This window comes from Stigmatopora argus, chromosome 17 (genome assembly GCF_051989625.1).
Source record: "Stigmatopora argus isolate UIUO_Sarg chromosome 17, RoL_Sarg_1.0, whole genome shotgun sequence".
NCBI lineage: Eukaryota > Metazoa > Chordata > Actinopteri > Syngnathiformes > Syngnathidae > Stigmatopora > Stigmatopora argus.
In genome coordinates, this window is record NC_135403.1 from 9,569,070 (window position 1) to 9,582,048 (window position 12,979).

The following is a 12,979-nucleotide window of genomic DNA, read 5'->3' on the forward strand; positions in this document are numbered from 1 at the left end:
GTTTTTTAGATGCATTTTTTTTGTTTAACTTTATGCTAAAAAAAAGTGTGGTAGGAAGGTCGGTATCTCGGTTGGTTGTCATCATGTTGTCTTTGTCGTTTTCCTGAAAAGTCAGTCAGAGGCACAGTGATGTCAGTTTGTTTGACAGTTTTACTCAATTTTGCCCAATATGGGATAACTTCCCACCCGAGCCAAGGTGAGGACGCGGCTGTCAGCGGGCGGTGGGAGCGAAATACTGCTGTGCGTGTTGTGTTGGCTTGGAGCAGGCCCAAAGCACACGGTGAGGGGCAGTGGTCGACTATATAGCAGAGGACAATAATGACAAACACACCATTGACCTTCACATTGGGTTACACACAGCAGTATTTCATTGTGATCAAACATGCCCTTGCTGTGCTTGTGTGTAGGCAGCAAGAGTGCAAAGAATATCAATTGCATATTTGCATTTCTCAGTGGATTTTTTTTTTTTTTTTTTGCTTTGCCTGTGCTGTTTTGGGGATGCGGCTGATCTGTTTGCCACACGAAGCATCCTGTTGTTATTTATTAGAGAACAAGTCAGGTAATTCCAAAGGATTGGAGCTGCTTGGATAAGCATACATTATGAAGCACCTCTTTCACATTGATGTTTGTAAAGATTAGAAGCATTGTGCTTTACGGCACCTTATTAAAATGTCTTTTTTCATCATTTTATTTCTAATTTAAAAGTAATTTCCCCAGTATGACATTATAAATTGAGTTAATCCAGACACAAAACTGTAATTAGTTGCAAAGGTGCCGTTTGTTTTCTAATAACAGTTTATTATTCTTAAATCTCAGACGCATATTAAAAGAGGAACGAAATGTAAGTGAAATACAATATTCCCCATTTTGAGGCGCAAACTGAAAAGAATTAATGGTGGCAAGTTTAGCACGTCTGCCTCACACATCGGGTGTTTTAATATGAAAATATTTTTTTACATGTTTTGCTTGATTTTGTAATATTACTGCACTTTCATAATAAAAATGTGTATTTTAACATAATTGTTTTATGATTTAATGGGAGTATTCTGTTAAGATTTCGGGTTTGATGAGAATCACAAAGCATGACATGTTTTAAATGAATGTTCATTAGACTAAAAAAATAGTCATTTAATAAAAAGGAACTACTGAAAGTCAATTGTAGAGTGCAGATGCATTGAGATTGCTATTCAATCAACTGAAGGGGAATAAAAGGCCATTTCCAACTACATCTGGCGAGATCCTGTTCCCCTGAGTTGCAAACGGAGTGGATTCCTCTCAAGGATTGAAGTGATCACCACCGTGGCCTGGTACTGCTTCACCTCACTGTAACACATTACACACAACCGTAAACATAAAACTGAGGTCCAGAGCAGCGTGATACTCTTGCTCCCTCCTACCTGGCGACGAAACTGATCTCCAGACGTTGGCAGTGATCACTGGTAGGTTGGTAGTCCCTGGAGCGGAGAAGCCCGGAGGAGGGCGTCACATTGAAGACTTGATGGTCGTCTTCGCTCGACTCTGAAGATGTCAAGGAAGCCGCATAGAAGAAAGCGGTGTCGTAAAATGTTTCTTCATTCGAAGCCTTGAACACACCCTTGAGCTGCGTTGATTTCAGGAGACGGCAAAGAGGATTCATGGCACGTACCTATGCGCAACGACCAGTGTGTTTGGCAGCCGAGGCTGTAGAGCTTGACTTCTTTGGCCTGCGTGTGGCCCACGTAGCAGAGGCCAAAATTGATAAAATCGGTAGACAAACACAACGACGCTAGCTTCACGTGTGCGCACAGAGGCACCATCTGAAATGGGATCAAATTTGGGAAGGGGAACTTTAACATGATGACAATGGCGCCCTTCTGACCTGTTGACTGTTGTTGCTGTAATGAATGATGATATTTTGCTGGATCTTCAGCTGCTTGTATCCACCGTCACAGGAAACGAGCGTGGCGCTTTTTGTGGGATGCTCGGCGTAGTCCAAAAGCAGCGGTGAGCAGCAAAAGGCCACCCTTACCTGGTCCAGGTGTGAGGAATACATGGCAGTGAGGACCCTTTTTCAACAACCAACCTTTCTGTTTATGGCTGTACCAGTATGCTGTTTTGGGAATGTAGAAGCAACATCTGGGGGTCCGAGACTGACGATTTGCTTGAGAGGCTCGACCCGGCTCGAGGTGGCATTTTGACCAATGAAAATGGCGGCTGAGTCTTGAGTCGGAAGCGCAACATCATCTCAGTGGTGTTTTTTAACAGGAAGCTTTGCACGTTGTCAAATTCTTCCAGTAACACCTGCATAAAATTTCACAAAGTCTGTGAATTGATGGCTCAGCAGTAGTGTTTGTTTTGACGCCGAACTTACCTCGTCTTCGTCTATTCTCAGTAAATCGCCGGCCGAGGATTGAAATTCCAACACTTTGTTATCATCTTCCATTTGAACTGAGAGCCTACAGTCGGAGGAACAAAAATGTTAACTTTTTAATGACGCATTTTGAGGAAGGACACATTCTAACGTCTTACACTGCCGTCTTGACCACTGCAAGTAAGTCCACTCTGATGGGCTCCAAATCAAAACCATAGGCACGTGTCACCTTACCCGGAACACAGGCAGTCTCCTGTAACACAAAAACAAGTGAGTTCAGAGAATTCAACTGCTGTCATCAAATTGAAGCTGTTACCTCAGAATCTAAACTTATGTACCCTAGCGCCAAACCAATGCATTTCGATTCAGAAGATCCTGGAGGCAAGGTGAGCGGAGTGAAAGACATATGTACAGTACTGTTGCCTTTTGGGGGGATCACCTGGCAGGAATAAAACACATTTATTGATTCCGGCTATAATGTAAGCCAATTAGCTTCAACGTCGGTGGACCTACAACTTGCTGCGGTGTGACACAGTATGGCTCATCTGACTTATCTCCCACGTGAGGTCGGATGTGGACGGACAGCATTTTTTTCTTTGGGGGTTTGCTTTTGTCATCTTTCTCTGTGCTCTGAAATTGAGAAGTTGAAGATGAAAAGAAATTATGTAATGTATATTAAAATGTTGGCCCTGATGGTAGTACTTGAGGACCAAGATGTTAGTGTAATAGGCCAAAATGTCCAAAGAAAAAAATCATATTACGGCCACACTTTGAGTATTATTACGGCATTTAGAACTTTGAAAAATAAATGAAATTGATGTAATGCAATATCTCTGTTAATATGCAAATATAGATATATATTTTCCGTGTTGTGGTGTTGATGCTCACAGTGGGAGTACAGACAGAAGTTTCAGTGCTTGTTGCGCAACTCTTCAAACCATTTTCTCCATTGGTAGGCTTCGGCGCCCCCGCCAAACTAACATTGGCCTCCCTGATCGGGAAGCTTTCACCGTACGACATGAGAATGTCCACCAATTTGCGGTGGTCCGGATGGACATTGTACATCTCCCAGTCCAGACGGATATCTGTCAAAAGAAATTCAAACCATTTCCTTGTTTTATTGAAATATACAATAACACCTCATTTATCACGGTTAATAGGTTCCAAAACCTGGCGCGATAGGTGAATAATCGTAATCTTGTGACAGTGTTTTTGTAGTGTCTATTGAATATTAGTTGACTTTTAAAACCCTCTCTATACTTTCCAATTGTGATTTGCCTATTTTCCCCATTTCACACTTGTATTATTGTACTTACACTATAAATTTTTCCCATACATAATTGGCAGAGCATATGCAGAGGAAAAAAATGCAACTTACCAAACAAGGTGGGGTTATTGATGCGAAGAGAGCGGGAGATTGTGTCGCCTCCAGATAATCGAGTACCAAACCTAAAAATGTGGTCATCGTGAACCTTGTTTAACATTCGTATTGTGTTTGTTAAATGCCATGAATATATTGTGGCACTCACTGGACGTTGGGTCCCTGGTACTGGTCGTCATTACGTGGACCCGTGATTTGGAAGTAGAGCGGGCAGCCTTTCACAGTCATCTGCACGGGTAGGAAGCTGGGCTCAAGGTCCCCTACCTGTTGCAAGAAGACGCTCAATGCTGGTAATTAATCTAGGACTATCTGCTAGGAAACTATAGAAGGTTTTTATACAACAATATGTTTGTTGTCGTAACCAGTGAATTGGACTTTCGGGTTCTTTTGAGATTGGTGAAATGTATGAAATACCTTGCTTATGAGATTATCTTTGTATTCCCCCCACATGTCACTGTAGGCGGTCACGTCCACAGTTTGGGTCTCAAAGGGTTCCAGTGTTCCAGCGCTTGGCACAATGAAAAACGCGGCGCCTTTTCCATGAGCCAGCAAGTTGCTCAAAAAGTCTGCCAACAAAGATTCAAATTGAATTTGTTGCTCATTGCAGCATCATGATGGAATGCAACTGAGAAATCGAACATACCCTTGTGTGATTGCTCCTCTAATTTTCTAGCTTGGACTGAGTGAAGAGGCTTTCTCATGTATTGGGGTCTACATTAGAAAGTGGGGGTCAAGGCTGGGATTCAGTAAAAACAATAGAAAAGTGGATAAATGAATGAATATGACCACCTTATCTTGACGTGGTTGTTGGGCTTTGACACATCAGAGTTGAAATACTCCGCTTGGATAGTAAAGTTTGCCGGGATGGCGGTGTGATTGGTAATCAGCACCTGCTTGGTGATGGGTTGTGCCAGAAGCACCTCGCCAAAGTCTAAAATCAACGTTGTTTGCTCAGTGTTGTCCACAGGCACATTTCTGGTAGAGAAGAAGAATGGTGATGACTTCCTCAAGATGGATATATACGTATTTAAGTATATAAGTCTTGGAATAAGTCTCACTAGCTAAAGAATGCACAATGAAAGGGAAAAAATATATATAAGTTGCACTGGAGTATAAGTTATACAACATTATATGCTAAAGTAATGGGAAAATAGGGAACAACAGTCAAAATAAGCACCCGTTAATGTAAGATATGAACAGTTTTTGGATAGCTACAGCCTAAAAACCCATCATAACACCCCTGTTTTAGATACAACCTGTCGCCGGGGAGAGAATAGGACACTCGTAGTCTCTGGGTGATGGGCGCAAGGATGCTGAGAATAAGAGGCGAGCTCATGCCCTCCACCTCGCAGAGTGCAATGACATCATTCAGGGCAGACTGGCGTTGAAAGAAAAGCAATTAGAAATTTGAAATAAAAAAAAAAGTGTTGGCTATGACAGTGTCTTACATCCGTGTGAGACATAAAGGAGACTGTGATGTCCAAGCTGGCATTTGGTCCAAGGGTGCCACTTGGGGGTTCAAAACTCGCAGAACAGAGGGATGCCTGCTGACCTTTGAGCTGAGCCTGAAGGAAATATCAAAAAAGAAACCTGGGGTACAATCTTAATCTGCACGTATTAAAAGGGACAGATAACATTTAAATCATGTGTATCCAAGAGGAAAATCTTGTTTAATAAATACAGAGACTTGGTTTTATTTTAGCCAATTAAATGAGTATAGCAGATTGTCATAGGCTCTCGTTAGATGTTTTTTTAAACATTATATGCTCCATTATTAGAGGTGGTGAAATTGAACCTTTACTACATGATACTCTAAAACACATGTGTCAAAGTGGCGACCCGGGGGCCAAATCTGGCCAGCCGCATCTTTTTGTGTGGCCCGGGAAAGTAAATCATGAGTGCTGACTTTCTGTTTTAGGATCAAATTAAAATGAAGAGTATAGATGTATATTACATTTCCTGATTTTCCCCCTTTTAAATCAATAATTGTCATTTTTTAAACAATTTTTTTCTGTGTTTTTAGTTCAAAAATCATTTTGTAAAATCTAAAAATATATTTAACAAAAAAACTAAAATAACTATTGTTTTCGATCTATAAAAAACTGAATATTCAGCGCTTCTAATCCTGTTCTTTTAATCCATTTATTTAAAAAAAAATCTAAACATTATATCTAAAATGGTCCGGCCCACGTGAAATCAAGTTGACGTTAAAGCGGCCCGCGAACCAACCCGAGTCTGACACCCCTGCTCTAAAACCACAATGCACAAAGTCCCCTACAACAAGACACATACCACCCAGGAGAACTTGGACGGCAGGAGCGTCTGGTTAAAGAGAGTGATGGTCCCCTGTGCAGCCACGCCCATGTAAAGTTCAGAGAGGAGCAGCTCACAGTTGAGCAGACACAGCTGAGGAGACTGCACATCTGCTCGCACCACTAGATGACTTCAACGAACACACACTCGGTGAGCCAAAAGCATGCAACGGTTGAATTATTCGACATCTTCTCTTACCATCCCGTCCCGTTTTCCACAAATAGCGCTAGCTCCGTTTCGAGCTTCTGGCAAACCTTGGGTTTGAAGTGGAGGTCCACAATGCAACCACTAAAAGGAGGCAGCAGGCCATTGCATGGCTCCACAATCAGCTAGAAACACAGAGAAGATACTATATAGCCTATTAAAAGTGTTTTGTTCCCTGGTGTGAATCCGTTGTACCTGTGGTTCTGGGCCATTGTCTTGAGTCTTGTGCACCTCCTTCAGCGTCCATGGAGCCTCCAGCTTTGTGACGTTGGTAAGGTTCAACGCTTTGTGGCGCTCCTCCCCCAGTCTCATGAGGCCAAAGTCCACATTGGGAACATCAATGGTCATGCTGGGACCCTAGCATTGTACACACATGGGAAATTCAGCATAAAAGTGGGGGGGAAATGCCAGGGAAATAGTGTGGAAATCTAAGAAATTGCAGCAATTGCCAAAATCAATACAAATATGCTTTCATGGCTCGTGTCTTGATGGTCAAGTTTACCTTGAAGGAGACTTCAACGAGCAAAGTAACCGGCTCGCTCCGGTGTTCGATCTGGCAGAGCAGACTGGTCACCACCTTCTCCGGTTTGCCTCCAGTCACATTCAAGTTAAAAACTCTACACTGATTCGCATCTGTAAAATGGAAGGGAGAAAAAAAATCTTCATCAATGCCACTTTTCCTGAAGTATTAAGATTTTAGCCTCACCTATTTTTCCTGTTGCAGGCTCTACTTCTATTTTGTGACCATTGCTTTTCAGTGAATCCCATTGGAAGAAGAACGCTGTTTTGCTGTGATTCCACATCTGATAAACAAATAAACAGTGAAAACAATGTTTTGCAAAAATTCATTACTGACTAAGCACCTTAAAATGTCGCTTGATTGTGGTGAAAATGAATAGTTCGCCAGGAATGACGAGAGCGTAGGGTTCCAGCAGGATGTTAAAGGGCGCCGTCGACCCCTTGACTTCGATCTCCATGACGGTGGCATCACAAACGTTGGAGCCGATGCGCACAGGCTGCAGCGCGGACCTGCCGGAAAAATCTACCAGTTAGGCCAGGGGGAAAAAAACACTTTCTATCATAAGGATGGGGTATTACCCTTCATCGCGGGACTCTGACGGCAGCTGGGGGATGTCACTCAGGATCAAATGGCACACGCTGTGGTATTCCTGCATCTTCAAAAATGACAAAATACCCAGAGAATGCATCCATTTTCAGTTGTGCACCACCAAAATAAGGTTACAAACAAATTGTTTAAACAATGTATTTTTTCATAAATAACCTTGGTCACCCAATGACATAAATTACAAAACTATTTTAGTTGTGATTATTTGGACTTTTTGTTTCAATAGGGTCAATCTAAAAATAAAAATATGATTAGATATGCTCTGTATATATCTATACATTTTTGCATTTTACTTCTAGTTCATTTTGTTACATAACGAGTAATCATATCTGACTGCCACTGATGGGAAGAACCGTTCAATCCGAATTTTGACTGAGTTAATACCTACAAATGTAAGACCTATTTTGTACCTCCTTGGGATAGAACGTGATTGTGAACTCTCGATCCTGGCAGGGGGCCAGAATTCCTACTGCTGGAGTAACTTGGAAAATGTTCTCTTTGTCCAGGTGATATTGGATGTGGCAGGCCTCGGGTAATTCGCTCGAAAACAGAGGCAGTAGGTTGGGCTTCATGATTTGCCAGTGGAAAGGAAGCTCCAAGTGGCTTCCGAAAATAAATAAAACATCACTAGTACGCAAAATAAGATCCCTATGTTGGCATTTAGTACACATACACATTGTTCCTGATGACCACCGTCTTCTGCTGCACCGAGTGAGAGTTGCAGGGTTCGAATCGGATAAAGTGGTCGGCGGTGAGGTCGTGCATCTCCCCCAACACGGAGTGCTGCTGCTCGCCAGAAACGGACAACAGCTGAAGAGCGATGAGTTGGCCTTCACCTACGAGCAGAAGAGGACGTGAGTCATAGTCTCGCTGCTGGAGTGGAAATAAAGGGGTCTCACCTTGAACGCAAATGTCTTTCACTTGGCAGTTGTCGCACACGATGGTGAAAATCTGGGAAATCTTTTCTGTGGTGTTGGGAAAGAAAACTGCCTGCAAATAGAAGGAATAAGTCACAAAAAAGGATCAATTGGTGTCAAAAATAGGATTGCTCATCAAGGAACAGCCTCACCTCGACTACGGTGGTCTCTCCGGGTTGCAAGGCGAAGAAAGATGGGCTGATGGCAAAAGGAGGCTGTTCAGAATAAATATTTGAAAACGCCAGCTAGATAGATAAAAATAAAAGTCAACAAAGATTATTTTGAGAATCAAATATAAAAAAAATAATAATAATAACTAGGTAGGTCGGTAAAAATGCCTTTTCATACTCTGGGATTGGTGGCTGGCCACTGATTCTTTGGGAAGATACAGAAGGTACCAGCACTGAGGCCGATATTCTGACAATAGATCTCAACACATCTCACTCCACCAATGAGACAGTAACCACATTCCAGAACACTTGGCACTGCAAATATGATCTCAAAACAGTCAGCTTTGACAGAGAAAAGACTTAGCAAGTGTTTTAAGGTCATAGAAAACTCACAGGTGAGAATAGGAGGTGGTCTCCGTGCCTGGATGGGGACCACGAGGGTATTCTCACCCTGACTTTCCACCATGATGGAATCTTCATAGTCAGCCAGAGAGTCCGGAGCAAATCGCACCATGAACTTACAACTCATGCCTGGAGCGACGACGCCACCCTTTCCGGGAAATCTCCCTTCGACGGAATAATAACAATGTGAAAAGATGAAAATATATTTGGTTAGCTGACCATTTCTGAACGTGGTTTTTATTAGGCCAATGAGATCACTTTTCCAAGTAAACTTTGATAAAAAGCACGTCAGTAGGGACTGCTTTCAATTAGAGCTCACCTAAACCAATAGTGAAGTAAGAAGTATTCGGGGGGAGGACTCGTATGTCGCGGCTGGAGAAGGTCACATTTTTTAGATCCAGTGTTGTCTGAGCAAGAGGAATTGAGTGTAATTGGAGGAATGATGGGGAATTGGATTGCATTTCAGAGTTAGGAATCCCACTAGATTAGTAAAGACGGTAAATCTTACTTCATACACCAATCCCACACTGTAAACCGTGAAGAGCACAACAGATGGTTTAGCCAAGAAGACCTGAATGGGACCATCTTTATGGCTTCAAATGAGGAAAAAAGGAGAACCATTGAATTCCAACAAGAGAAGACTCATGCAAATTCAGATCAAATCAAATCGTCTCACGATCGAACCTTTCTGCCGATTCGCTGCCGTTGCCGTCTCCCACGTCGTCATTCTTCACCGAACGCGGGCGGATGAGCGAGGTAACGCCGTGGTGGGCTTTTGGAGGCAGGAAGCGCGGGTTGAGTAGGATGTGTTGCCGTTCCTTCATCTTCTGGAGTTTATCGTTGCCCTCTGCTTGTTCCGTTGCGCTCGGCTCGTCCTTCCACTTTGGCTTGGGTCTGATCTGTGTCTTCTCCACCAAGAAATTTGACTCATAATGTTGCTTGTCTAAGAGTAAGGATATTGTATCATCAACTGTAAAGTTACTCCAAACCTCGAGGGGGGATTTCTTGTGTTTTAGAGCCATGGAGCTGCTCTCCAGAGTCTGGCTATTCTCAGATTCCATCCTCCACAAAGCCTTTTCCTGTGCCTCAGTGGCTATGTGCATGGTGTACGCAATAGTTGGTCTGGTATAATCGGGTTTTACTGAGAGGAGAAATAGAAGGGGGGAAAAAGTGACAAAATGGCAAAAAGAAGTTAAATCCATTCTTCAGAAAATGTCAAAGGAGAAACACTACCGACTGGCGGAGCCTTCATTTGTATTTTCGGGGGCTTCAAATAGTCCAGCGGTGAAATCAGGTCATTTATCTGGAGAAGACTTTCATCAACATGCCAGATGAAGGCGGACTTAACTGGAAGGAGAGAAATTAGATGTTGTACCACGCATGAGGTCAGGATTGGATGGGTATTTGGGTCACCTGGAGGGAGACCCTGGAGATCAGGCACATCCCTGAAATCCTCCTTCATGCGTTCTGCTGCGAGGTATTCTGTGGAGGCCGCCTGAGCTCTGGCCTGGATGATGTGGCTCTCCAGCATATCCGCTTCTTTGATACGCTGGTTGTACTCAGCTCGGACCTTAGAAGAAGATGTTGTTGAAACCAAAACATCTTGAGATGCTTGACAAAGTCGTACCTACCCGTTTGAGTTCTTCGACATATTTGATATGATAGCTGCTCCTCCCCTTTGCCTTCATAAGGTTGCATGGTGTGACTGTGGTGTAGAGATCCTTAAAGGTACTGGCCAACACGTGAGAAATGTCCTTTTGGATGAAAAGAAAAGAACATTTCCTCCCTCAACTACTATGATAAATATATAGTATTTCTTAAACTTCCACATTCAAAGACTCAAGTTTGAGACCCCATTGAATCTTACCTGTGATTTTGCAGAAGCAGGAGTATGACTGTCCACGGGCAGATCACATCGAGATGGTCTCTCCATTTTTTGCTCCTCTTGCTCTTGCAGCATGACTCCCCCCAAAAAGTCAACTTAAGTCACTCAGCAACCAGATGTCAGTGTTTGCATTTTGCAAGCGTGTTGGCTACATCCTTAAAGTCTGAAATAAGTCAATTTTCTTGGTGCAAAACCAGACAGACAGACAAAGTGAGTACTTTGAAGTAGCACTGTGTTGACAGTGAGGTCACAATGTTCGCCATGGCAACCGGCCTGCTTGAAAAGACAGCCATTCGCTAGACTTTTCCTTTTCATTAAAACACACAAACCAAACCAGAGACAAAAGACTCAAAGACATAATACCAAGTTACTAACGTATATATGAAATATTTACAGTTGCAACAAAACATTTGTGTTTGTTTCTTCTGGGCTTGTTGTTGATTTTCCCCCATCAGTCTTTTAACCCATTTTCATATCATAGTTCATCTCCACCCCAAAGCAGGCAAAAAATATGGAAATAAATGCATATCATAGTTCTTTCTGTACATAATTTGAAGTGACATAGTCTCATTAGAAAAATGTGTGACAAGTTTGAACAGCACTACTATATTCCTAAAGAGGGCAGCAGATCACTGAATATGAGGTCTTGAATCTTCATGTTTAGATCACCAAACAGGAGTTTAGTGGGTAAAACTGACTAATTGTAGAATTTATTCCAATTTATGTACAGTATAATTTTGACCTTCCAATTAAACCCGGGTAATGTGATGTCACTGTGTGATCTGACCACACAAGTGATGACCTTGCCAATCAGTTCTAACCTGTTCTTACCAAAACATGAGGTCACCTGCTGTTAACAACTCAACTACAACAAATAAGCATTCAAGACTACGATATGTGATGTTTGATTTGTTAGCCATATGAAGCAGATCTCGCAAATTGCTGAGGTAGTCAACTCCTCCTTTTGATTGTCATTTTTAGCTTGTTTTCACAAGCCCACCAGTCAGCGAGGGACCCCATCAGACAGCAATCTGATGGCTGACTCTCTTAACAAAGAAGCATGTGTGTGGGTCTTTATAATGTGACAATCTAATCACGCTCAAGAGGCCCCATGCGTCGACTGCTGAAGTGCTGTTCACATCAAACATCAAACACAGACTTTTTAGAGAAATAAATAAAACATGACTGAATCATCTTAGGTATTTTTGTCTTGTGATCTCGGAATTCCAAAACACCTCCAAGGAGTGATTCATAAAGATAAGATCAATGACAATTACATATTTGTACCTTTGTCTCCCTATGCCCTGCGATTGGCTGCTCACCGATTCAGGGTGTCTCCTAACTCGTGCCCAAAGTCAGCTGGGATAGGCTCCAGCACCCTCTGCGACCCTTGTGACGATAAACCATTCAGAAAATGAATGAATCAAAGAATATCCCTACTTACTTTCAAATAACAAAAAGGTATAAGCACCTCCTTTATTGATGGTGACATGCCACAACCTTTCTATAAAGTTTACATGTTAGTAAACAAACAAGGAAAAAATAGTGCAAGTAGAAGATAAGTATTAATAGAGACATTCCTTATCACACACGACCAAAGTCAGTAAAAAGAAGGTGAGGAAGATTGGTTTCAATGAAAGAATTCATTGAATTCCAGGGAACTTTCCTTTCCACGCCTGCATGAAAGTACTCGTCAGACCGGCCGGCATGGCAGTAGTGGGTGTGGACAGAAGCCGGCTGTTGGCATTTACACATTGCGGCTCAGAGAGTGGAAAGAAAGACAAGGGACAAGGGGGCAAAAGTTAATTCCCTACAGAAGTCTTGCTATCCAGAATTGGGTGGAGTAGGACGGCGTGGTGGACTTCGGACCCCCGGCAGATATTTGGAGACAAGGCAGAATGGAGGCCAATGGAACTTCCACGATTCGCAGTAAGTGCATTAAGTGATGTGTTGGTTTATATCACAATTCTACTTCTGATTAAACAATTCATGTATACACATATACGTCAACAGAAGGAAGGGTTACTCATCGTGGGCCAACAGTAAGCCTGGATTGTTGGTTTTAGGGATTATGATTTCAACATATTTTTGTGTTGAAGTCTGCGTCCTGTGATTTGGCCAACTTGCATGTTATAAAGAGCTTGAGTGTATTTAGTAATATTTGTTTAATAGCTGTATAACTGAATTTACTCATGGTATAAGTATGTTTTGTGTACCACTCTTGGGATCCC

At 42.4% G+C, this 12,979-nt stretch overlaps 1 protein-coding gene across 1 annotated transcript; it reads right to left on the reverse strand.

The window, feature by feature from the left end:
- Positions 1-1,103: 1,103 nt before the first annotated feature.
- dlec1 (DLEC1 cilia and flagella associated protein) lies at positions 1,104-10,938 on the reverse strand. Its single transcript, XM_077623935.1, has 38 exons — positions 10,731-10,938; positions 10,495-10,617; positions 10,277-10,433; positions 10,097-10,210; positions 9,853-10,004; positions 9,548-9,768; positions 9,372-9,456; positions 9,183-9,270; positions 8,855-9,028; positions 8,640-8,776; positions 8,444-8,536; positions 8,274-8,364; positions 8,048-8,210; positions 7,785-7,977; positions 7,347-7,423; positions 7,112-7,277; positions 6,955-7,051; positions 6,751-6,881; positions 6,444-6,605; positions 6,243-6,373; positions 6,024-6,174; positions 5,180-5,296; positions 4,988-5,109; positions 4,521-4,706; positions 4,375-4,442; positions 4,146-4,297; positions 3,880-3,995; positions 3,729-3,799; positions 3,239-3,435; positions 2,864-2,980; positions 2,667-2,789; positions 2,509-2,603; positions 2,351-2,435; positions 2,083-2,280; positions 1,859-2,008; positions 1,646-1,796; positions 1,398-1,518; positions 1,104-1,323 (listed from the first exon to the last, which is right to left on the reverse strand). The coding sequence occupies exons 1-38, from the start codon at positions 10,821-10,823 to the stop codon at positions 1,224-1,226; spliced, it is 4,968 nt and encodes a 1,655-aa protein (XP_077480061.1). The 5' UTR covers positions 10,824-10,938; the 3' UTR covers positions 1,104-1,223.
- Positions 10,939-12,979: the final 2,041 nt, after the last annotated feature.